General features: G+C 42.9%; 1 protein-coding gene across 3 annotated transcripts in view; it reads right to left on the minus strand.

The window, feature by feature from the left end:
* LOC117229482 (phospholipid-transporting ATPase VD) overlaps positions 1–26,921 on the minus strand; it is a 49,566-nt gene extending 22,645 nt beyond the window's left edge. For all 3 annotated transcript variants that reach the window (XR_004492561.2, XR_004492560.2, XM_033485982.2), the window contains exons 1-4: positions 26,402–26,921; positions 11,671–12,237; positions 10,929–11,108; positions 9,766–10,026 (exon numbers count right to left, since the gene is read on the minus strand). Coding sequence is in view for 1 of the 3 variants with exons in the window: in XM_033485982.2 (XP_033341873.2) it covers positions 9,766–10,026; positions 10,929–11,108; positions 11,671–12,227 (998 nt within the window). In the remaining 2 variants the exon portion in view is untranslated. The remainder of the gene's footprint in view (positions 1–9,765; positions 10,027–10,928; positions 11,109–11,670; positions 12,238–26,401) is intronic.
* Positions 26,922–27,502: the final 581 nt, after the last annotated feature.

Genomic DNA, 27,502 nt, shown 5'->3' on the forward strand with positions numbered 1-27,502 from the left:
GGCTGACTGAGTAGCGTTTTCGAGGAGTGCAGAGGAAAGGAGGTCGAGGGAAAATCGCGAGCCGGACCGCGAACCCTTCCTCCAGGAACCCGTTGTCCTCTTCTTTCTCCCCCCTCTCTCTCTTTCTCTCTCTCTCTCTCTCTCTCTCTTGTTCTTTCTCTCTCTTTCCTTCTTCCTCGAGGAAAAAGGAACGTCGCGCTCCGTTATTTCGATCGCGATGCACAGCTCGAAAGCAGCACGCGCGATTAACGACCGCCGCGGACGCGGTCGCGAATTCACGCGGACCTAAGGACACGCTGGAGACACGCATCGTTCCCATCGCTGGCATCGCAGCCATTGCCCGAACGTTTTGAATTTCGATCGAGCCGCAGGCATTTCGGAAAACGAGGCGACGCGATCTTGTTACAATCCAGCGGAGATTCGATCGCGATACCAGCCGCGATCATCGCGATCCAGCGTTCGTGTGAACACAGTTTTTGATGCTCGATCCTCCGCGAACCCTTCCGGCTCCGTCGTTGCTGCAGACTGAAATTCTTGGGGAATTGATCCGGTGGATTGACTCATTTGTACGCGTGCCGCAATGAATGCCAATTGAAATCTCAATAAACGTATCCTTGTGATTTATGTAATCGAATCAAAACTAGTCGCGGTTTCTCGTCACCGTTCTTTCAGTATTGATTGTCGGAATTTGTAAATTGTCGAGTGCCACGAAGTGCTTACTTGAGCTTCGTTGACCCTCGGATTGCCGGTGGCTGGGTGATTTTGACCCGGGCTATTTAAATCTCGCGCTCGAGTACTCGGTTTTCGGCAATTAAATGAGATACAATCGCTGTTACGCGCTGGGAACAACGGAACGATTTCTAAGTCTAGAAGAAGCGTCGTCGAAAACATGTTCCGAAAAGTTAACTGAGTCGAATGCAACGCGATATAAAGACGTTCATGGAATGTGAAAATACTATTGCACTATTCTCAATTCATCGAAACTGTCAAGAGAAGAAGTAGGTCTTGGCTACACAGTTCCTGAATCTCGTGATCGGTGCGAACAATTTTTATTTTCCATAAGAATCCGCAGTTCAGTCGTACACATCGTCAACTGTATAGATGTGAAAATGATCCGCAGTCTGAAGGTTATGGTTCCGGATGCAGGAGTAAAGGCAAGGAGGAAAACAAAAGGAGAAAAGTGTGTAGTTTATGGATGACGGTGTAATCGAATAGCCAAACAAGTGTACAGCATTTTAAAACCTTTGACCTATAAAAACCTAACCACTCTTTATCTCACAGATCGTTTTACCTCTTGACCGTCTGTGTAGATCAATCTTTCAGACCTTCGCACATATTTACCTATCAAGCGATTACCCCCGGAAAGATCTTCGAAAGTTCTTCTAAAATGTCTGACATTTATGAGAATCTTCGACAGAAAGGTTACTTCGCACGGTAAGACCAATATATTTATTGTAACACAAAGATAATCATTTCTTCGTGACGTATATATTCGTCGTCCACAGCTGACAGGTTAAAAAAAAACGGTCAACCCTCTTAACCGTTAATCTACCATGTCGGTTAAAATGGCCGGTTCCACATTCTTCGTTCTAAAATTGTTGAAGGTATAAAGACTTTTTGAAAGGTGATGATTGAGCATACAATAAATTCTCCCTAATTGACGGTCAGTTTGAAAACGAAACTGGACAATTTGGGAAGAGAAGATACGATTATCGTATAATAGTTATAGTTAAATATTTTCTAGTTACCGATTGGCAACAACTATAAAAACGTGCCGCAAGGCTCGAACAATCGTATCTCCTCTTTCCAAATTGTCCATTTTTGTGCACAATCCGAGCGTCAATTGGGGAGAATTTACTGTATCTCTTAGATCAAGCACGCGTGATAACAAAAATGGCAAAAAGACTAAATATTATAAATTCAGTTTCGCCTTTAAGGCACGGTGCTCTAAGATGTTCGATGTCGGACCATCCACCGAACCAATAGAAACTTCGAAAGTTCGAGCAATCCAGCAATAACGTCGAGTTGAAGACGACAGAACGAAAAAATGGTACCATAGGCTCGGTCATTGCTAATGGACGTCGATTGAACCATAGAACGATCGTTTCGTCCGACGATTTTCAAGGGTCAAAAAACGGGCCGGCAAACGAACACAGCCTCGGGCTTGCAAAACGGTCGACACGGATTAATCGGCCGCTGGAATTCGTGGCGAAGGTCCGTCCGTTCTTGACATTGCGAGCGGGTTGGTCGGGAGAATCATCGGATCTCGTCGGTGAACGAAATTAAGCGGCGGCCCGAACAAGGTCAGCGCGTGCGTGCGCGCGTGCACGCGTGTGCGCAACCGCGGGCAAATAACTGGGTAAAGGTCGCGCGACCAACAACTCGGAAGAATGAGAGGTCCCTCGAATCGCCAGCTCCGAAACGAGAAACCGCCGCCGACGTTCGGCACGCCTGCCTTCGTTAACGAGATTCGATTAACGGTCGTCGCCGATATCGTCGATCGAACCGATCCCGCCGGAAGTTTCCAGGCCCCTGCTCTCCTAAACGCCGAACGACCTTCCTCTACTCGCTGAGATTCTCCCGAGCCGTTCCACTTCTTCGAGCCTTCGCGACTAGTCCTTAACACCGCGTTCACGGAACGCCGCGAGCAGCGATTTTATTCCTCTTTAGAGACAAGTAACTGTAATGCGAACGGCTCGCAAGCGAATCGGTGTAAGTCCATTAACCTTAAAATTCAAGTACACAGGGATTTTGCGAATTAGCTGTGAAAAGATAACAATACCGCTGATAATACGAAGCAGAATTTTTATTATAAAACGGTATACAAACGAACTTAACCAGAAGGGAAACAAAAGAGAAGAGTCAATGTTTGTTTTAGGAAAAACAATTCCCTCGGAACAATTCCGGTGGTCAATATAAATGCTGCTATATGAGCCGTTTATTTTGAAAGTGGCGTAAGTCACTTTACCGTTATGAAAAGTGGTGATTTTTTAATGTTTATACGAAATTATTTGTACTGAGAAAAATAAATATCCTGATAAAACTATCCTGAAAAAAAATGACAAGATCGAATTTACTATAGTTTTACACAGATTGTATTCAAATGTGAACTTCTCAAGATATTTATTTTTTTTGCTATAAAAGTACTTCTCTCTTTTTTAATTTCAATAATTGTAAAATGAAACAGAAACGAAACAGAACGTTTGGTTAACATGTCCGAATAATGTTCTGAATCTTGAAAATAATACGTTTTTGCATAACTATGAAGTGAATCGTATGGCACAATAATAATATCCTGTATTGATCGCGGCAACCAAGAACTAAATAAAAATGTTTGTCGCTCGTTTCCCGATTCCGATAAATTGTTAATAACGTAACAATGCGCCGCTATTGTCGTTTCGAAATTCGCCGGCTCAATTCTCATATAAATGCATAGAATCCTCGTCCAATGATCGAAGGCAGCAAATGACCTAAGCCCTCGACCGCCCCGAAAGGAATTTAAAATAAAGACCGCGTCGTACGACAACGAAGTTCATTGAAAACAAAGATGTCGTCACTGTTCCACTGCCTGTCGTTTGCTATCGTTGTGCTCGCATTATGGATTTGTCTATCACGGTCGCGAACGAGCAGATCGTAGCATCGCGCGGCTCGAGGATCGATGAATCGCGGATATCTCTCGATCTGCGGACAACCGTGAACGCGTCCCTCGATCGCGTCGCCATCTGCCACGTAACCGAAGGGGGTGCCGCAATAAAACTGCATCGTGCATCGTGCAACGTTGTTTGACAAACGTTTTCCAGGAATTCATCGCGCGAGACCTAGTTTATTCGCTCGCGTTCCTCGCGAGCCATTCTTTCTCCCGCGTGGCGCGCGCGCGCGCACGTGCCTTTTCGAAACTTTTAAATTATGCCGCATGATCGTATCGCCGGCGGCGATCATGCATCGTCTTGAAAAGGCGATACAGTCCGGCGCCGCTTCGCGAATTCGAGAAAGAGGATCCGCCGAACGGACGTTTTTTTATTCGGCGATCGAGTTTCGCGGGGTCAGAACACGTTGTACAGCGTTTCTCATGGTCCGCGTGGCATTGCGCGCCGTTCTTTTTCTGCGAGTTGTGACGCGCGCGGATGTATTCGGGAACGGGTTTCGCCCGATTCCGTGAGCGATGCACAAAACGCGCGGAAAAGTAAAAAAAGATGCCGAAGCAGAAATTAGTCGGAGGCGTGGCTCGCGAAGGTCGCCGCACATTTGCGCCACGATTTCCCACGGGAGTGTGCTCCTCGCTGGAAAATTCTTGCTGCGACGCGGACCGCGAAGCTTTTTAGAAGCTCTTCGGGTCGGGACGCGGCGAAGGAGAGCCAGCGATCACGTCGCGATATTAAATTTAATCGGTGCGCGAGGGTATCGTTGGCGCTGAATCTCGGCGTACACACTCTAATCGCCGTAAGAAGCTTCGCGTTACGGCACACGGGCTACCGATGCCTGTATTTACAAAACTGTGCGTGCAATGAAGCCCTATCAATGCAATTAATTCGTCACGCGGTATTGCGCGCTGCTGCTGCCGCGAGTCGCTTCGAATAAAGCCGACGAATTTGCACGGCGAAGTCGAGGATGGATACGATCGCGTATCGAAGACGGTGAAATCCGATTATCGGCTAGAAAATATCCTACGCGTCGTAGTAACCTTGTTAAGCGAAATTGAAACGCGTATGCCAGGAATTTCCTCTTCGACGCTCGAGATGTCCGCGCGTCCCGGTAAAATTGATTCGATCGAACAACGTCCGTACGAATACGAATTTCCATATCTGGACAAAAAGAAAACCGTGCGACCCATATATCGTCGGTACAGCAATCGGCGTTAATTATTAAAGCAATCGTTAATTATTCGAAAGATACGTGGCATAATGAGCTGTCTTGCGAGCAGCGGGAGAAAAAAACCCCGGGGAAAAAGCAACCGTCGAGCGAACGGACGCGAAAGGTCGAGAAATAGCTGCCGATCGATCGAGAGAGATCAAGAACGGAACAGTATTAACCGAACGATTTAATTTATAGCTCGCAACCAACAAGATTAGCGCTTGCTTCCATGCATGCTCCGCGATTGTCACAGCCGACTGTAGCGTAATGTCTGGGGTGGCGTTGATTACATCATGTTTTTGTTTATCGGGGCATCGGGATCGCTTTAGGTTGTTATTATTCCGATTGTAAACCTCTATGTCCTGAATTACGTCAGTCTTCGTTTTCAAGGTGTCTCTGTTCGAGACACCTCGAGGCCGTTCAAACAACCGGCAGAAACTTGGCGATTGTTCGCGATCATCAACGCGCACTTCATTGCTCGCTTCACTTTTTTAATTGAATCGACGGCACGTATGCGTACGCGCGGCTCGCAATTAAAGCCAGTTCTTGCGTACGTTTACGTGCGGAAACGTTGAAATACGAAGGAAACTGTATCAACATTTAACCGCAACAACGGGTCGGTCGGTCTCGCGGCGAACATTTTTTCCGCACAATTTATTATTTTCTCTCTCTCTGGTCTTCTGTTATCGATGTTCAACTATTGGAGAAGATACAATCAATAAATAGACGTTTTCTTTTCCTCCGAAAGACAAAGAGGTTCTAATCATCGTATCCGTGGAACAGACGATAAGGCAAGGATTTAATCTTGTTTTCAACGCAAGAAATCCTCCTCTAGTTTGGCAAAGAAATGTTCTAATTCTTGATGCTCGAAACCAGGTAATAAAGTTCTCATCGTTCTAACTGTGGACTAAATGATAAAGCGAGCGGTTTATCTCGTTTTCAACGTAAGAAATCCTCTGGTCGGCGAACATAATTTTCCTTTATTTAAGTACGCAAAACTAAGTATTTAAATCTAGACACTCCCCAATTCTAATCACTGTAGCTGCAGAATAAATGATATGTCAAGATAGCAATGTTGTTTGCAGCATAAAATATTCTCTATAATCAGGCAAAGAAATATTTCTCTTATTCTGAATACTATTTTAGAACTAAGTACATATCCCAATCTTAATCACTGTGGCTGTGGCATAAATGATAAAACTAGGAATTAATCTTGTTGCAACGAGAAATGTGTTGGTCAGCGAAATAAATTTTCCTCTTATTTCTGATACTCAAAAATAAGTAGCTAAAACTAGTTACCAGAGTTCTAATCAGCGTAGCTGTGGAATAAATAATGAGGAAAGTAGATAATCCTGTTTTGATCATAAAAAGTCTGTTGGTTAGCAAGATAAGAAATTTTCCTCTTCCTCTAAGTTCCCGGAAGTATGTATGTAGCCACAAGTATTATAGTAATTTTCCCAGTACGATAGTCGGAGGAGCCGACGACTATCTTTAGAAATAAACTGTCGAAACAAATAAAGCAGCGCGAGAATCAAGTGGCAGTGTCCGCGTCGAGCAAATCGGTTAACGGGTTAATAAGTCAGGGATTATTAATTCCGCGAACGCGGCGGGCTCGTTCGCGGAAAGATCTGGCACTTTCATCGAGCAAATTGAAAGGAAGTTGGCGTGGCGTCGAAGGGCAAGGTCGGGACGAGTATTATTTTTCAAACGGCTGTCTCCCGCGTGCTGGAATCGTGGCGCATCGATCGCCCGCGGTCAACCCCGCGGAATTGAGTTGCATTATAAATAACGCGCAGTCCAATCGTCGCTAACCGATACAATGCACACCCGGCCTCTCCTCTCCCTTCTTTCTCAGCCTGCTCTATCTCTTTCTCTCCATCTTTCTCTCCATCTCTCTCTCCCTCGCTCTCTCTTCCTTCCTCTCTTCCTCTCTTTCTCTCTCTTCTTGTCTCTCTTCCTCTCTCTCTAGCTCTCTCTTCCTGTCTCTCTCCCTCTCTTTTTCTCTCTCTAGCTATCTCTTCCTGTCTCCTCCCTCTCTCTCTCTCTCTCTAGCTCTCTCTTCCTGTCTCTCTCCCTCTCCCTCTCTCTCTCTTCTTGTCTCTCTAGCTCTCTCTTCCTGTCTCTCTCCCTCTCTCTCTCTCTCTTCTTGTCTCTCTTCTTCTCTCTCTAGCTCTCTCTTCCTGTCCCTCTCGCTCTCTCTTCCTCTCTGTTTCTCGCGCTCTCTGCTTCCGCTCGAGACGTCGCGGTCGTCGGCAGAAACGTGGAAAGATATTTCCATTTTCATTCTCGCCCGTCCGCTCCGTCGATTCCACACATATCTCATTACTCTCGAAAAAGCAGCACACGTCCTGCTATTCATTATTTATTGGTTTAATCCTGTCCCCGTCTTGACACTGATCCCCATCTTCAATGGAACCGACGTATTTAACTCTTCGAGGGTAAATTCGGACATAGAGTGGTCCACATAAACGTTTCCCTATAAATCTCTCCCCCAATAGCGATATTACAAAAAATTGTATTCCATGGAATTTAACTGGTGTCAAGAGACGAATACGATTCAAAAAGTGACTTATAGAAGTGTGCTCTTATATGCAAATCAACGTCGATGATCTCGAGAACTCCGAAAACAGTGACCTTGAACAAAAACCTCTTGCATCGTATTCGTTCCTCGATGCTGGTCGATTTTTTTGTAAAGAAAATTCGTTGTAACATCGCTATCGAAGGAGATATTCAGATGGAAACGGTTTAGGTGAACAACCCTGTATATTTGATCATCAGCGTAGATAAAGAGCAGAATGTTCATCGCTTAATCTCGTTGTTTTATTAGCACTTCAAAAAATCCTCGTGCTCACAGCACTTCGGAAAATCATTGTCCACAAAGGGTTAATTGTCCATCTTCCCGTTTTGCGTCAATTTGACTTAAGTTCGAAAAATACAAGTGCAAAATACAGCTTCAAATGACGTTCCGCTTATCATTCGATGCACTGCCGGGTCATACTCTTGCCAATTTGGAGGATTCACCTTTAAAACTGCAGAAACTTTCCGAGACATAACAAACTCTCGGATGCCAAAAGAATGCAAAAGCTTCCTTCAAGTTGTCATCGGGAGATCGTTTGAGCCGCTAAAAATTCTTGAATTTCGAGGTCCTATGCTCTCAGCGTCTGAGAGGTCACAGGCTGTATCTCTCGAACCGCTCCCGCTTTCGTCATCGCCGCCGCGATCGCGTAAACGCGATCCCATCGTTGCACGACGATCCTTATTTGTCAATCTTATTGAGCCTCGCAGAAACTTATTCAAGGCGTTGCTATACCGCTCCGGGCGGTTTGTATTTTTCCACGGGTTCCCAGCAATTACATACGGTTGCTCAAGAACTCTCGGGAAATTTCATGGTTCGCGGCGCGTCCTCCGGAACGAATAGGCCCGTTTCCGAATAAAGAGCGAAGGTGCACGTTGGCCGCTTTTGGAAAGCGTTTGAGACAATTAAACCGACCGTAAGTTGCCCGGACAGTTCTCAAGAATAAGACTCAATAAACCGCGGATTATGCAATTGCGATAAAACTGTTCAAGTCGATTACCTAACAGAAGAAACTGATTAAAAATTGAAAAATGTTCCTCCATTTATTGAACGTGCGAGGAGAGCAAATGCATTCGTATTTGATTCCTGCTGCAGAAAGTTCGCATTTTACTACGAAAAATACTACGTACGAAATTCTATTAATTTTTGCAGAGGCCGGCGATACTAACGGATATGAGTAACCGGTAAAACTTGCAACCGCGCCGAAAGAGATAACTAAAAGAGCAGATAGCCGATTCGACGACGCAGTTGTCGAAATTAAAGTGCAAGGCATGAACAACGGCTAGTTCGCTTCCGCGAAAGGATAGGGAGAGAACACTTTCTTTTCCACGTCGGATCGAGCGTTCGCCGGCGTGCCTCGACCTACATGCCAACCGATCGAAGCCGATCCATCGAATTCCGCGGATCGAACGAGCGTCGACGGGGATCCCGAAACGTCCGGAACCGAAAATAGGAGACGTTGTCTTTGGCCGTCGTCGTCGTCACAGCCCGAAACACCCGCGTTTGCCTTTCCACGAACGCCAGCCTCCCGGCCCGCGAGCCAAAACAGAACCGGGAGAACTAAAAACGCGACGCGTCGATCGAAGGAATCGGACCGCGATCGGCTCTTTGAAGTCACCGAGCGCGGCTAGAAATACCGAAGGCGAGCGTTCAACGTAACAGCTCTTTAGAAAACCTAACCACACGGTGTGCTCGATAGCCCGCACCGGTTTACCGCCGTTCCGCACGATTTCCCGGACTTTTACGCTTCGGGAGCCTGGCTGGATCGGATCGCGATCGACGATCCTCCTCGGATCTACCGCAACTTCTGCGAGCTCGTCGTAAGAAGAACGGACGATCTCTGACGATTTTTCTTAGAAGAATTTCTAGACATTTTGCGATCGTACTTTTCGTGTTCGAAACGGCATACCTTCTCGCTATTGTCCTAATTTCTTCGATGGGAAATATCAATCGCTGATAAAGATATGGTTGTTTCTTACGGGTCCGTTCGATCCACCGTAAGTCCTATGGGATCGTCGTCAGAAGAACGGCTGATCTTGTACGATTTTTCTTTAGAAAACTCGTAGACCTTTCGCGATCGTTCTTTTTGCGTTGAGAAGAGTATACTTTCATAAGACTCTCCTAATTTTTTCGTTGAAAAATGTTCATAATCAACCGAGATACGGTTCTTTTACCGGAGGTCCTACCGCTATTCATAGCAAGTTCATTCGACTTCAGAAACTCGAACAGTTTCAAACATCAATGATCACCGTACTAGCTATGGTCGAACCGCAAGATGTTAGACGGCTAAGTTATGGTGTGGTTCTACGAATGAATAGTGCAAGATGATTTCCACTTACCCGACGTAGACGCGACAGGTGAAATTATTGACGCGACGATCGCTGGCGAGTCTTCGCCGGTCTTCGAAGTAGTCTTTCAGCGCCGTCACGCCCAGCACGAAGACCACGGGTATCATGGCGACCTCCTTGCCGAAGGCGTTTATGGCTGGCACCCAATTAAGCAGAACGATAAATATAAAATACAGATTGGCCACGCGGTGAAATTGCTCGAGAAGGTTGCGAGGTAGGAAGCTCAGCACAGTGTACTTCGTTGTGCGTACTCTGAAAGCAGACCGACCGATCCAGGACTCAATACAGCATTCAAGTCAGAACTCAGTTTTGGACACGATGCGGGACCCATTTTGGGACTCAATTCAGCATTCAATTGCGATTCGATTCAGAAATGTATTCAAAACTCAATTTAGGATTCGATTGAATACGCAATTCAATATGTAAATCAGGACTCGATTCAGAACTCACTTCATAACCCAATTCAAAACTCAATTGAGGATTCAAATAATGACTCGATTCAGAATTCCATTCAGAACTCAATTGAGGATTCGAATAATGACTCTCTCTCTCTCTCTCTCTCTCTCTCTCTCTCTCTCTCTCTCTCGATTCAGGATTCTCTCAATTCAGAATTCTATTCAGAACTCAATTGAGAACTTAATTCAGAACTCAATTGAGGATTCAATTAACGACGCGATTCAGGACTCAATTCAGAATTCCATTCAGAACTCTCAATTGAGGACTTAATTCAGAACTCAATTGAGGATTCAATTAACGACTCGATTCAGGACTCAATTCAGAATTCCATTCAAAACTCAATTGAAGATTCAAATAATGACTCGATTCAGAATTCCATTCAGAACTCAATTGGGAATTCAATTAACGACTCGATTCAGAACTCAATTCAGAATTCCATTCAGAACTGAATTGATTTATTAGTGATTCAACGCGGCCACTTCAGAAACTCCGAAATCTATTTCTGTTCCATAATATCATCGTGTAATACAAAACGTGACATCAAAGAGTATTATTTCGTGATAAAACAGTTCGATGCATCTAATCTTCTGATATGATTGTCCTTGACAACATATCGTAAATCATTACATTTTAATTCGGATGGAAGAAAATGGCGAAAAGCGGAGTCTTTTCGTCATTAATGATCGTTCTTTTTTTACCTATTGTCCACCCGTTTCCCATTGGGGTGCTGACTCCGTGGGGTCTTGGGAGGTACCAAGTGGTTCGGCACTATGGTCCTGAGACGAGGTTCCTCTGGCAAGGGGCCACAGCATCGCGACCAAAGTTTTCTCCACCAAGGTGGCTCCGCGCTACGTCTTATCGTGTATATCGACTCTGATCTGTGGACAAGGTTCAAAACACTCGTCTACCACTTGCTTTCAAATCTATGTATAACCAGAATCTGACACGATATTGCAGCGCAAGGGATCAATCCGTGTGTTCACCATGCTATGAAACTGCATTTATTTTAGAAACAAAGAGCATGGAGAAAGAGTGAAAATAATATAAAATAAATGAAATAAGAGTAGAGACAAATTAATAAAAGCATGAGGTCAAAAGAAGAAATTAATAAAATATTGCAGACACAATGAAACGACAAGATCTTTGTCGCAACTTTTTTTAAATATCATTCGTCGCTCTTGAAACGTTTCACGAAAACTATTGTACTATAATATTTTCAACGGCTGTTCTCAAACCACACATCAGCACCAAACGAAAATAGAGTTACATTAAGCATAATTTACTCTACTCGTGTGCAAGGTTTCATAATTGTTTAATTGTACAAGTTCGCAAGCGCAAGAGTGTAGGTAAGCTATCTATAGATGAAATTGACGTGAAAATAAACAAGCAGTTCGAAAGGCTAGCAAGCCGTGAACCCGACGACAATAAAAAAGGTCTTACCTGGACGCTTGCCGCGAGTGACCTCGACAAGAGGGTGTCTTTCCAGCCGTAGGTGGCCTTGGCTCTTCCCTGTGGCCAGGCGGGAGGATGAAATCCGTCCTGGATCCTACCCTGCTGTGCCCGGTGACCGCGTGTCCTTGAACGTCGACCACCTGACCTTGACTGAAGGCCCTTTGGTGTCCTGGCTTCTTGAGGGCCGAGGGTCTCGTGGCACCGACAGCGGACAGAGGTCCTAAATAGGATCCCGCGTTCCCCTGGAGCCCTGAGCCTGTCAGGCTCTCCGCAAGCATTCCGCCATGGCTGGCAGACCTTGCGTGGGTCATCGGACGAGGTCGTCTCCTGATCTTCGAGGCCGCGTCCTCCTCGTCGCCTCTCGCGAACGCACCGATGGTTGTCCCGACGATTCCGGGGACCGCCGTGCCGTCGGGGACGGGCCCAATGCTCGCGGCCTGCGAATTGCTCGCAAATTGTGGACGACCCGGTCCCGGGAACACGTAAACCGACGCCTGCCGGTCTATCTCCCCGCTCGCTGCTTCCTGCGCCCCGGCTTCGGACATGCTGGCACATCTGTGAGCAGAACACGCGAACGAATTAGCTCCGCGATGCGATTCGGGGCACTTGAGATCGAGGATCTACAGTAATTTCTCTTACATTGTCCCTCAGCTTGGGAACGAAAGTGCACGATTTGGGGAGAGCCTTTACGCCTTTAAGCCTTACGGCTCGTTTTATCTTACCTCTTCCCAAGTTGTTCATTTTTGTTTCGAAGTTGAGGAACAATGTGAAAGAAGCTATTGTGCCTCCCAACTAGGGTCTACTACTTCCAAAAAATCGTCTAGGGCCTAAACTGTCATTTTTGGGAAGACCAGAATGTCGCTTAAACTTCTTCGATTTTCGAGACTCGCAAGCCTCGTTTTAGCACTTTGACAGCCGCGCCAAAAATCTCAAGAGTTTCATAAAATTCAAGAATTTTGCTCAATTATATTGGAACTTCAAAGCAAAATTATGTTAAGTCATTAAGTATGAAATGTATACTTTATAATCTTACTGCAAAGTCTATGCATTTTATGTTAAATGACCTAATATGACATCAATTACTTTTTCAACATTCTTACCTGTTGCGAATCTTAATGAAAATAAGAAATTATAATGGACTAGCATAAATATTAATTTTTGGAAATCAAAGATTAAAGTGTAATTATGATACATTTTTTCAATGGTGCAACTATGATATACTTTATCAATAACATAAATAGCTTAAATTTTGTTAACGATATAATTATGATACATTTTTCAAAAAACTGTGCTGAATCGATTTTTATCACTGATATTTTCGCGGGGTCATCCATACGCGAATCTGGCCGCCGAAGTGCAAAGACGACGCCTTCTTCTTTGAGAAGACGCAAAGGATTTCTTTTTAAACTACTAATATCATATAGCTATACTATAATTACTAATGTACTAATGTATAACTACTAATATCATACATAACCAGCTCTTCTGTTTCGGACTCGAATCACTGGAATACTTAAACTGTCCCCTTTGAAAAGTCAGAGAACCAATAAAAATTTGGATTGTTCATCCGCACGCTCAAGAGTTTGCCGATATTAAAAAGTATCGCTAGAACTTGGTTGGTCCTTGAGATCCCAGAGCATCGTTCTAGGTACACACTCTCCAAAGCCTCTGCTTCAAGAAGCCGCGACGGAATGGACCGTTTGAAACTTCTGGATTGAGACAACCCCTTGACTAGCCGGTCAACTGGATCCAGCTGGCTGATCTGAGATCGTGGAGTGCTCCGGTTCTAGGATCCAACTAGGAACGCACAAACTGGCCGAGGATGATCGAGAACGTCAGGGTGGCCGGCGAAACGTGACTGAAGGAAGGAACTTATTCGCCGAGGAAATTGGAGCGGTTAGGAAGGCCGGAAAAAGTGGCCGAGGCGGCCAACGATGCCAGAGATCAGTAAAAATGGCCAAGTTTGACAAGGGTGGAAGAACACGGCCAAGAGAATTAGGGTGGTTCGAGGGAGTCGCAAGGTGGTGGCCAACGAAGACCGAAGGAGAGCAGAGGTCGCAATAGAGATTGGCTGCTAAAAAATTTTCAGGATCGCCAAGACTTGTCAGAGATGATAGAAACGACTTACTTCGTAAATCAGCAAAAAGGCAAGATCTATGAGCTTCCAACAATTCGTATTGAATAACGAATGTGGGAACAAAAGTTTCTTGTCGTGTTCGCTGAATAGTAACGCAGCGAATAATATAAAATAAAATGAAATATTATACAATGGAACAGAAGAAGTATGAACGAAATTATAGGAGTTATTAAGAAAACGTGAATGTAGCTGTGAGAATTAAGGAAAAGAGGGTTAATGTAATGTAAAATAAGAGGTTCAATGTAATGCTTAGACTGTGGATTTTTATGCATAATTAAAAATTGTCCACATCAATTGCACGAAACTATAGACATACAGAAAATTCTTCGTTTTCCCTAAAAGTAAAATGTTATCTTTCTTAAAAAGTTGAATTCGTGTAATCTGTCTATTGTGCCGCATTACATTATCTCATTTCCGTCGAGAATGCACAAAAGCCACAGTTTGGCAATGTAAATTGCGTGCATGGCGTTGATAAAAATGTAAGAAATTGCGACATCTAAGAAACAAGACGTCGTCATCCCAATCAAACATTTTCTAATCAATATTTCTACTTTGGTCTTCGCAGACAACGTCCATTATGAGCTTAAAATTAACGTTTCTTCCGCTAGCGTGTTTTTCCATTCTCCCTGTAAACAGACAGCTACAAAAGCTTCCTTTGCCACGGTTGCTGTTCTTCATTACAGAAAAATAAACGAAAAATCATCTGAAATTTGGAGTACAACGCCGACGCGGACAAACAAAGAAAATGCCAGCAGATCGAAAACGAAAGCATCGCTCGAGTTTTACCGACTTTTCTGAGAAACGCTGCACCATCGCAGGAGGTTCTCGCGAACCGCCTTGCTATCGCGTGGAAAATCCGATTGGGCGCACGATAAATAAAACGATTATTTATGTCGCGTGAACGCAGCTTCGAGCCTCGAGATGCACTTCCGATGGACGCGAGTGCCGCGTTCTTGCAGCGTTTCCCTCGTTTTTTGCGATGCAGCCGCGTGTCGGAAAATCCAGGCGAGATCGCCAAGAGATCGGCGTTTCTCCTTTCCGGAGACAACAACCTCGGGTCATCTGCGAGAGGCGTGGGAAAACGTTCTACTCTAAGAAAACGTCTCCCGTAATCCCGACAAAAAAATGTCTCACTTCAGATTTTAAAAACTGAATTTTCTTATTAGAACAAATGTAACTATTATGTGTGCTTTTCAAAGATAACAAAACCACGTTTATTGTACAATTTTTATAACAAACAGATCCAGTATTTGCTCGCAGAAGCGACTTTACAATCTCGATCATTGTAATATATACAGGGTGGTCCACCTAAATTACTCGCAAACCATTTCTTCTGTAGAAAAATGTTTCAATCCTGATGAATTTTTTTCTATATTGCTTTCTTATCGAGAATCTTTTGGACCCATATACTGTCTTATAGTCTTAATTTTACATACTCTTTCCAATAGCAGAGTTAAATTTTACACATTATGATTAAAAAATTCGAAGTTACCTTGAGATCTCGATAAAAAAGAATTAATTATATCGACGAAACGGTTTTCGAGTAATTTAGGTGGCAGATCTTGGTGGACCACTCTGTATTAAAAAGTTTAAATCTGTTAGTTTTTACCGCACTACTGTTAATCCCTTGTCCTACAATTTCTTTAAAAGCTACTTTTGCACTTTTTCATCGTTAACAATTTCCTAGGAGAATGAGGAAAATTCTATCTATCGTATATCAACGTTGTATCGACTAATCTAATATTGATAAGGAAGAAATAGAATGTTATTTTGAAAGGAATTCATAAAAATTCGGTTTGGTATCTTCACGTCGAATCTAGCACGATTAGAGCAAAGAATGAATTCCTGAGACTTTCAATTTGACACGAAACAGAAGAACTTCCTGCTGAACAGTGTGACTCCGAACTTTGTTATGGTCAGTCGAACCTCTGGGTTTTATAGCACGTGGAAGCATAAATAATCTGAGGAGCCAGTGTCAGTGCTCTGTCCGCTACACAATCAACCTTTTTTTATACCTCGAGCACTGTCTTGTACTTCATGAATTAGTGGAGAATTGATGGAGGTATAATTTCCGTTTCGAACGAATGTGTTGGGGCAACTGTCGAGTGAGTCGAGGAAAGGCAAGTCGTGGAGCGATGCGACGCATCGAACACGATATGCAAGAAAGCAACGCATAATGCATTTCCAGCCGAACGGTCCCGCGATCCTGGGTGCACTTGCACTTGCCCGACACAGATACGCTATTAATAAGATTGCAAACAGACGCGGAGGGGGACAACAGGACAAGGAGGGAGGGAGGAAGAAGGAGAAAGCTTTTCGCGAGCCAGTGGACACCGCAGAAACCGGCGGATTAAAAGCGTCGACAGTGCTTCCGGAAATTTTATAAAATATTGCGAAGCGCTAATCACGTTACCGAATAATCCAATAGCCGCCCCAACGGGATCAGGCTATAGCCGTTTCGTCCGGCGAATCCTATCCCTGGAGTTTACCAAAGTATTACAACTCGTAAGACGTAGTTTCCCAACAAATCCCCTATTCGAAATTAACCATCGATCTATCGAGCTGTCGCTGTCATTTAAAATTTTAGGAGCTCGTCGTTTCACAAGTGCGTCTATTATTACAGCGGTGCGAATGATTATAGACCCGAAGTATCTTCTACGATTTTTACTGATATTTAAACAAAAATTTAAGAAATATATTTCTATATCGGAAATAATAGAAAATAGAAATATCAGATATAACAGTAACGATGCAAAAAGTTACTTTGACTCTATATTTGTGCACACGATTGTATAAACTGACTTCAGATTTTACGTATTATTAGCACCATTAATGCATTATTTTCAGCTCATTAAAATCATTAAGAGAGAAAGCTATTTGCTTCCTGCATCTTGCAATTGAATTGAAGAATTTATGATCATCCTATTCAAAATTGAGGGAACACATCGATTCATGAATTTCTTACTAATCATTACTAATCTATTATTGACCTACTAATTATCACTTGATCAATTAGTCGGAGAATTTGTGATCATTCTGCGAAAAATTGTTGGAACTAATCGATTAACAAGCCCGAGCTTCCAGATTCATTTATTCGTTCCATTAATTGAACCGTTCAAAGCAGAAACGCTGTATAGAGTGGGAAAAAATGATTCGTGGATAATGAAGAATGAATTGAATATTATGTTAAATGCAATAATATAAAAAATTGTACTCTTGTAATCCACTTCCAAGCTTCAACTTAAATTAATAAAGAGGAATGGAATAAAGTATTGAATTAAATATGATTTAATAACGTTAAATCAACCTAGCAGAAAATTGACTTGCACACCACTTTTGTTTTAAACTGCTCAATTATTTCGAATTTGTGATCGAACTCGTAACATTTCAGCAATCATGCAACTGGAAATTTCTCATTCGTTAGTGAAATCTTTTCGATAACGTAATCGCAAATAATATTCGATTCGTACCGTTGATGAAGCGTCTATACTGCCATTGTCGGGACTGGCAGACAGTCTACAATGCCATCACTGACAGAACAGTGATTCCAAATCAGTGTGTGTGAGTGTGTTTTACTGTCATCCAAGTTTCTTTCTCTATGAAGAACTTCGTTGCACCTTTGGCTCACGATATTGCAGTTTAGCGTACATTTTATATGACTCACGAACATGCTTGATCAAATTGCTTTCCGAGCACTTCTTATCAAACATTCACAATCCATACGCCGAGGTCCTCGAATCGAATGTCAATACTGTTGAATATTCCACAACTTTTGTCTTCGACAACCTTTGTTCGTGTTCCTCGGGCAAAAACTTCGCTTGTAGCCCGATAGAAAAATCAATTAATATCCGATTCCCTTTGCCGACGATTTCGGTTAATTAGAAACACGATCTGACCGAAGTTTGAACAATATTGTTCGGCATGTTTGTGACGATGTTGCGCTTCAGTGTCGACTAGAGTAATTTTATTCTATCTGTTCTGTAATTTTCGGTGTAACCGAGTTTATTCATGCAAATGAATGTTTGTCACATAATCGGTGAAACCCTGAGCCAACGACGAATCTTCACAAAAGAATTTATTCTTTAAAATAAGATTTGCCCAACTCAGCCCCTAATTGGCCCGCGAAGTCTTATCTACCTCGAGCCGCTTTCTTTTCCGATTCCTGCTTAAATTATATCTGCTTTATTACTAAAGAAATCATGTTGAAGTGGCCCGGAATTTTCTAGCCGGCAAGCCACTCGTCGGAAAGTCCAATAACCTCGGTGCCATTAGTAGAAACGACAGGTTAATCGATTAGCCGGCGTTTTCGGGAGGACGACCGGCAACTAACAACGCGTTGTCGGGCTAATTAGGCCGAAGTGGATTAAACGATCCGAATCAACGTCGTGGTCGTGGCGCGGTACGCCCGCCGAAGGGGCGTGCGACGTGTATATACGTCCGAGGATTGTCGATCGCATGGAAACGAGGTGAAAAGCGACATCAAACAATCGTCTCCGCGAATACATTGCGGTCGTCCGCATAGATAGGACGCAACCATGTACACACTGGGCAAATATTATCGGTTGAAGGAGGACCGGTAAGATTACGCTAATCGTGTTTACTTTGGGACCATGATAGACGTTCGAAAACCAACCGCTAGGCCGGTAGAATCGAGATCCTGCCGATCCAAGTGGAAAAATTCCGAATAAAATCCCTGGAACGCTCGGAACTTCGCGGTGTTCAATGTTTCCGTAAACGTGTCAGTTTTGAATCGATTTAGCGATCATTCTGTTGTATTTTAGAGATAGTCGAAAATAAACTATCGTTGAACAATTTCTAAAATTAGAAACTGGATCACTAAAACCCCTAATTTTGTTTCTTGTCACTGCGACATTCGATTGTCTCACTAACCCCGAAACCTTATTAATAAAAATAACACTATAACTTATTAATAAATATAACACTATAACTTATTAATAATTATAACACTATAACTTATTAATAAATATAACACTATAACTTATTAATAATTATAACACTATAACTTATTAATAAATATAACACTATTTTTATCAAGGTGGTCATCGAATTATAACGTGACAGTATTTTTACTGAAGGGTTTAGAAGACAACTTTCAAAATTTTGATTGAAAATTATTTTCTAACTTTCGTCAGGTTTTCGAAAATTAAAATATTACCACCTGTACTGATTATAATATTAACTTGATAGAGATAGATGCGTACGAAAGATCGATAAAAATAACGTTAATAAATTCCTGCACGAGACAGAAAAGTATCGTCTGCGATCTGTGTAGATGCCAAATATTGACAACGGAAGCGATACATTTTATTTCCATTCAACGTAACTGGATAAATACCCATATTTAGTAGATTATGGTGGAAATATTCGTAACGAGTTTGCCACGTTATCATAGCGCTAGACGTTTATTGCACTCAAACAGTGAAGCGTCGAAGTGCTATGCACTTGATGACGAAACAAGACAACAGACGGTTCAAGAAGAGCACAACAAATAACTTGACAAGATTCCCACATCTGAACGCTACAACTTTTATATTCCGCTAAACATGTTTATTGCCAACGTGAACTTTGCCACGTTTCTCACGTATACATTTACTTCTATTTATTGCGCGCCAATCGCAGCCAAGGAAAGATACTTTACGTTAATCCGGTGTACACATTGTAAACGTTACGGATATAATGAGTTGCCAATGAAAACCTTTTTATCGTAGTCTCGATAAGTATCGCAATGACTTTTTATCGTACTGACTATCATCCGAATCATCATTCTCTCGAACGCTTTGCGTTCCTTGTGCTCTTCTTTATCCTTATCGTTAGCTGAACCCTTTACCTTCCGGAAGCTCGTCAGCAAACACCTGTACGTCTACAGGGTATCGCAAACTATTTAATAATTTTCTTTGTAATCTCAAGATAGTTACGTTACGTCGCGCAAAGTATTATACTTGTTGCTTCGCAGTTTGTACCGCGATTGGGAAATGCGTCAAATGAAAATGAAAATCCCCCTTGAAATCGGGGGACCAATTTTTTAGCGTTACTTCAAACTAAAAGGGAGAAGAGACAGGAGAAATATTCAAACAATCTAGTAGCTGCGACTTCGAAAGTTCGATGGACACTAGAGAATACGTTTGACATAAAATTAATTTAAGGCAATGTGCAACACGATTTATTGTGTAAATGAGTCAAGATTAAGTCTACATTAGACTTTAATTATTTAGATTATATTATAAAAATTAAGTCTAAAATAGAACGTCGATTATCCAACCATATCTTTGGATAGCAGAATAATTACTTAGATTCGGTGCTACATTAAATCCTATCTGATTTTTGCAGCAAATAGTGTTGCTAATGGATTGCTTTAGATTTAGATATTTATATAAATGAATCAAGATAGTGTTTTCCACAGTAGAACGTCGATTATCCAACCATATCTTTGGATAGCAGAACAATTACTTAGATTCGGTGCTACATTAAATCCTATCTGATTTTTGCACCAAATAGGGCTGCTAATGGATTGCTTTAGATTTAGATATTTATATAAATGAATCAAGATAGTGTTTTCCACAGTAGAACGTCGATTATCCAACCATATCTTTCGATAGCAGAATAATTACTTAGATTCGGTGCTACATTAAATCCTATCTGATTTTTGCAGCAAATAGTGTTGCTAATGGAATGTTTTAGATTCAGATATTTACATAAATGAATCAAAATTAAGTCTTCTCCACAGTAGAACGCCGATTATCCAACCATATCTTTGGATAGCAGAACAATTACTTAGATTCGGTGCTACATTAAATCCTATCTGATTTTTGCAGCAAATAGGGCTGCTAATGGATTGCTTTAGATTTAGATATTTATATAAATGAATCAAGATAGTGTTTTCCACAGTAGAACGTCGATTATCCAACCATATCTTTCGATAGCAGAATAATTACTTAGATTCGGTGCTACATTAAATCCTATCTGATTTTTGCAGCAAATAGTGTTGCTAATGGAATGTTTTAGATTCAGATATTTACATAAATGAATCAAAATTAAGTCTTCTCCACAGTAGAACGCCGATTATCCAACCATATCTTTGGATAGCGGAACAATTACTTAGATTCGGTGCTACATTAAATCCTATCTGAATTTTGCACCAAATAGGGTTGCTAATGGATTGCTTTAGATACAGATATTTACATGTGATACCGGTCAGACGTTCTGATAGTCGAAATTCTACTGTGCAGCGGAAATTCTTGAACACCGTTTATAGAAGAGAAATTTAGAAGCATAGCGTTAGAAGCTCCGACGAAGGCCAGGTGTTTAGGCATCGAATGAGCGAAATAAATCGCCACCCTCGGGCCGTGAAAAGCTCGGTCAAGTCACGTGGAGACGCGGGGCGAGCCGAGGATTCCGTTCGTGATCGATAACAGACATCGGGCCGACGTAAATCCCAAGTTCTAATGTAAACGGACAATATCAAGGGTAGGAAGGAAGGCTGAGGGATGGAAGTGGGTCGTGCGAATATCGACGGCCCTAATCGGGAGGGTTGTCTCCTCGCGGCGATAACGAGCCATTACCGCGGCTTGCAATCATTCCGCTCGGGCTGACGCTGCGAAACTTTGCGTTGCCAATCGCCCGGCAACACGTCTCGGCCCGATACCGTGTCGACTGCTCTTAAAAATTTCAGGAGCTCGTGGAGTCTGCCGGGAACCTCGATTCTAAGGTCCGCTTGTTTTATCGGCTTGACCCGAATACGCGGGAATATTTGATTGCGCCAAGAGCAACCATCTATTCTTAGCAAACTTTTATGGTTTGCCGAAAAGCTATGCCGAAAATCGCGTTCGTTCGTCAAGTATCGCGGCGGTCTCTTCTTTGGCAACACTTTTCCGTTTGTCTCGCTTTGCCGACTTCGGAAACCAGGGTTAATTATTTCGAATTAGCTGACGACTCGCTGAAATTCTAATCATCGAATTTTTGTCCCTATTCACAAATTTGTTCGCGACTAGAACAGTTTAAATGCCGTAAATTCTCCCTAATTGATCCTCAAATGGATGATTTGGGAAGGGGAAGTACTATTATTCAAGGCATGCAGCTTGTTTTTATAGTTGTCGACGATCGGTAACTATAGAAGCAATACGAGCAAGGCTCGAATAATCGTATCTTCTTTTCCCAAATCATCCACTTTTGTGTACAATCTGTACTGTACTTTGAATAACGCAAAATCATTGGATTTGAATCTGAAGAAACTGTGCCAAACGATGTCAACCGCACGGCATTATGACTTAGATTGCGGATCTTCACGCGAATTCCAGCGTTCGTACGTTACTTTATCAAAACCAGAATCAGAGGAACATTTTCCGCGTCAACCGAAAGATTTCTTATCGTGAAATTATAGAACGAATGCTACTAGGTCTCGCTGATTTGTGCAATTCCTTGCATTCTCAGAAATCTGCGCGTACCATGAATGCATGAAAATTTGCAGACTGTTTAAGATTTATTTCGCTGTTGCGGTATAATTAGGTGATTCATTTTGCGGTGAAATCCTAGAAGAAAAGAAGACTTATGTCTATTACACGACCGTATTTTCTTCAACGGTCGGATACCGATGAAATCTTCGTTCGAAATCTTCGTCAAGAATCATCCCCGTTCTTACAAGAGACCGGATAAAGGAAAAGCATGAATCCGAAGCGCAGGTCGAAAGGGCTTAAAGTATAGTTTCCGGACCCTACCTGGCTCGTCATCCCCTTTCAGAGAGCCTGTCCATCGGCTTCGTTCTAAACCTCCATTATCGAAACTTCCGGCCGTGTTCGTGCGTGTAATCTCCGAACATTGAAAAGTTGGATGGAAAATAAACAACGCGAAGTATCTAGAAGCTAAACTTCCGACGTCCCCCGAGCGGCCAACGTCGGGAAAGCTCGCTTCCCAGCTTTACAGCCCTCTTCGTCGCGGCTGTTTTTTTTCTCTCTTTGTTTCGCTGCTACACGAGAAGTTCCGTCGAGCAGCTGTGCCCGCAATTTTTGAGCGTTTCGAAGTTCGTTTGTAAGTAACGAGCTCAGCGGCCGCGGCGCGGTCCGAGGGAAACGGATTACAATTCCTGTCGCGCGAGGAATTTTTCGCAGCGAGTTTATCCGAGCTCGTCGGTGCCCGGCCGTGCGTTCCCGCGATGGAAAGAAAAGTTCAAGATCGAAGCGCTTTAACAGCGATCTATCGCGTGCCGCGTGAACTTGACTCGTCGAAGCACCGCCGCTCGATGCGCGTCGCTCGTTAGGCTTATGCAATTTAACGAACGCACAGGCTCGCGGACGGCCTTCTGGACGACGTGCAGGGACAGGCATCGCTCTCCGAGAATCTACGCTCCTTTTTCTCTCTTACCTCGTGCCCGTGCTCCGAGTCTAGGAGAGTCTACGAGGCCCGATCGCCGCGGCGAACCTAACCGGTTTCATGGTCGCGGACCCGAGACCGACGAGACGCGACGCGACGCGACGCGACCGCGCTCGAGGAAACGGCCGAATAAAACGAGAGACAAGACCCATTCCGGGCCGGTAACCTTCGACCTCGCTGGCCACGCTCGCGAACGATCCGAATTCGATCGAGCGTGAACCTCTGGATCGGCAGAAATACCAACTCGATCCGTGCCGCACCACTTTGCTGTTAATTGGCGGTAACTCGAAATTGAATTAGAGAAGTACGTTTCTAACATACGTAATCGTCGTTGCACTCGTCTGCACTTATGGCATTCCGCTCTGGACCATTGCCAGTCTTTCTAGGCGTTAATCTTTATAATCGAAACCTTTGCAGACTATGCGCGATGCATTCTCGGTTGATCTCGAACAAATCGATTCACAGTGGTAACCTGGTAATTAGTGCAATTCAAAAAGTAATCGCAAACTTCAGCGAACATCGTATAAGCACAGATACTTGAAACTCGTTCGAGTAACGTACTACCACCGTTCAAAATTTCCTTGGTGAAATTGATTGTAAACATAGTCGAATGCAAATTTCTCCGCCATAACGAGAACCAAACCTTGTAAGGAGCATTTCGCCGTAAGGAAACGAATCTCGCCAATCGGTGGAGAATGTGATTTGTGCAACTTTCTTATTCTAATTAAATTCTGAATATTCTCGAAGGGAATACGTCAGGTCCCCTCCTTTGAATAATTAACTTCAAACACAGGATTTTCGTTTATCCCTTCGCACTCGAAGCTGATTGAACCCCAAAATCCAAATTAATTGCACCAGTTTCGTGCGATACGCAACATTCTGTGAAAATATTTTTAACAGTTCCTTTTGTAAATATAAATGATTTTAGTAATATACAAATTGCAATGAATACGTGTAAATATTAGGGGGACCGGAAAGTAATGTCGTTTCTGCGCGTGTCAGTATTCCTTTTTTTTGCATACTAATTTTTGCATACGAAAAATTTGCATACTAAACGAAAAAAGGTTGTTGATAACGAGGGTGATTACATTATTGATTGAAAATAAGAACTAGTTAAAGATTGATCTGTTCGAATTTAATGTAAACAAACGACATAACTTTCCGGCCCCCCTAATATATTCGCGTAAATGTGTGACAATGTTTATCGCGTCGAATGCAAAGGATTAAACAGGCTGATAAAATGATCAAGCAATTGTTCAAGGAGCGGCCAAATACGTAAACGTAGCGTTTCGCCGCTGCCGCTTAATTATGACGAGAAAGTCTCATTTAAATGCGGAAGCGTGGAACTGTTGTAGCGAAACGGTAACGAGATAGTCTGAAAAGGAAGAACGTTTAGCACACGATTCGCGGAATGTCCGTAAGATTTTGCTCGATGCGATCGGAGGAAAACTAATTTGAATACCGTAGAAAAACCAATTATCTGAATTCGCTAAATGCAAGCGTTGTTTTTCCACCGACAAGTTATTGCCAGCCGAGGACGCGTCCTGTGTTCTGTTACGCATAAATGAATAGATTTGACAGTGAAACACGAGCGTCCTGCGAGCAGCACGGTGAACAGAACTACGATCGCTGAGATCAATCAGAATTCCAAGACACGCGGGTACCGTAGAAGTTCCACGTTCACCGTTCGACACCGTGGTGCCAAGTGAAAAAGAAACGATACTCGTGGCAAACTCCTTGATTCCCGAGCAGATTGCAATTTGCATCTGATTCGGTGCTCATAGAACAAAGTGCAGAGGTACCGTAGCCGGAATTTGCACTGGTTGCACTCTGACGGAGGATATAAACGCCGGAGATAATCAACGTGTTGCTTGCGCGATATGGCTACTCTGCGAGCAGTTCAAACGGGAACAAAACGGTAAGAAAAAAAAAATGAAGTTTCTCTTCGAACGACTTTTGGACCTTGGCATTTTCATGCACGTGTGAATTTCCCGGCGTCGATTTGCAAAAATTGCAATCGAGAATAAGTTTGTTCTTGCAGCGAGTGAATTAAAAACGACAAATTAATGCCGATAAATAATAATAATAATAATTGCTCTATTTGACGAACCGAAAAAAAAACCTTACGCTTTTTTAACATTACAGTATGTTACACGATTTGTATCAAAAACAGAAAAACTGATAGAATAGTATGATATATATATTATATTGTATGATATATATATATATATATTATTTATTATTTATTACTTAACTTATTTTATTATTTATATATATAAATAATAAAATAAGTGTGGCAGTACAATGTCCCCAGGAAATTATGTACTTTCAAATCACGCCAACAGGACTTGGCCACTCGATTCCAACGCATGAAAAATCCAGCACCCCATTTTGCGTGTTCCCCGATATCAATCAACCGAATCTTTGTGCTTAGCCCCATTGCACGTACAGATTTTTATCTCGGTCTTAATGCGCTCCATATTTTACTGATAACCTGTTGACCGGGCGAGTTCTCAATTACGAACACCCGCGAAGGGATAAGATTACAGCACGAAGTGTAAGAATTGTTGGCCGTGTAAATAATACGTTAAAAAATCTAGAAGCTCGCCAGTTGTGTTTCGAGCGAACGCGAACGACGAGTTCACTCGTCCTCGTTGATTAAACGGGTTAAACTTTCCGCCGACGTTTGACCCTGTAAATTACTCCTTTCCCATCCACGTCGGTAAAGAAGCTGTTGTTCCCCCCTCTTCAAAAAACGAGCACACTTTGGACCCCGTAAATTACGTTTCTACCCTTCTACGTCGATAAAGACAGCTTCTACTTTCCGTTTCGAAAGGCACGCATATATTTCACTGCACACGTACGTATTTACCAACCCCTTTTATAATCCTGTTCTTTCAAATCTGATCAACGTGTAGAGAACAATCGGAAGATATACAAGCTGCTGCACAGTCTACGGAATCAAGAAATTCCCTTGTTGCGAAGAGATAATGGAAGATCAACATGATACGATAAATTCTGCTGAAGATAAAGACGCGAAGAAAGTAAACAACAAACATTTAGCTCCGAAGTTTTACAACGTGGCGAGGGGTTGAATATAGAAAGCATTTATAAATCGCTTTTCCTTTCTCTTCTCTTACGGAAGAGAAGAAGTTCCAGTGCTGTGCGCACGATTCAAGAAATATATACGACACTCACATTTTGTCCAGGCTCCCAACGTGGTCCACGTGGCCTTGGTAATGGTCGAGAAGGCACGAGGGGTGGCGGTGTTATCCCCCACGGTGTCTTCGAACTCTGAAGAGCGTCTCGGATGCGCTCTCGCCCCTCTCGAACAATTGCAGGCGAGTACAGTTTCCCTCGTGGGGAAAACCGCGAGAGCGGTACGTGTATGTGTGTGTGTGTGCGCGCCGCCGACCGACCGACCGACCGACCGAACACGAAAAATCTCACCGGTAACTTTCGCGTGTCTCCCTTTGACAGGGAAAATAACGGAGCTCCGAGAGTGTCCACTCAGTGCATTCCTCTCGGGAAACTGGTCTTACCACCGCACATTATCGCGACACGTCACGATACTACCCGCCTGCGGATCCGGACGAAGCGTAATCGCTTCGAGGAGCCCGCGCCGAGGCTCCTCGCAGACTCGACCAAGGACCAGCTGCGATCCCCGACTCCAAACCGTGTCAGCTTATCGCCGTGCACGTACTGACAATTCGTATCGGCCGGACCACCAACACCAACCGTAGTGACGAGTCGGACTCGGACGCCATCTGTCGGCGACGTTCTCGTCCATAGACGCGAGCAAACGGAGGCGAAATTTCCCCGCATTTCGAGCACGAGTTACGAGCACGCATGTATCCGTAAATAATTCCATTGTCTGTGCAGAGAGTCGCAGTTATTTTAGAAAACTATTCCGGGGTTTACTCTTAGCAAAAATCAGAGGCATCCTGTGTAAAAGTTGCGCACCTCTGATGCGCATGCGCGAAGTTTGCCCACTGTATTTGAATTTCAAATTCGTTCGGAATTTATAAGAATATTCAGTTACGGAATAAGAACGATTTGTTAAATATTATACGATATTGAACTCATCAAATTACACGTATATATATATATACATATATGTTATTATATATAATATATATGCATAATATATATGTATAATATATATGTTATTATATGTGTTATTATATATATATATTTTAAATATTATTTTATACTATATCACATTTCAAATTTTACCAAGTTCTACGACGTTTCTAATTTCTCCCATGCAACCTTTTCTTTCCCCTTTTCCAAGAAAAC

Source organism: Megalopta genalis, chromosome 3 (genome assembly GCF_051020955.1).
Source record: "Megalopta genalis isolate 19385.01 chromosome 3, iyMegGena1_principal, whole genome shotgun sequence".
Classification (NCBI taxonomy): Eukaryota; Metazoa; Arthropoda; class Insecta; order Hymenoptera; family Halictidae; genus Megalopta; species Megalopta genalis.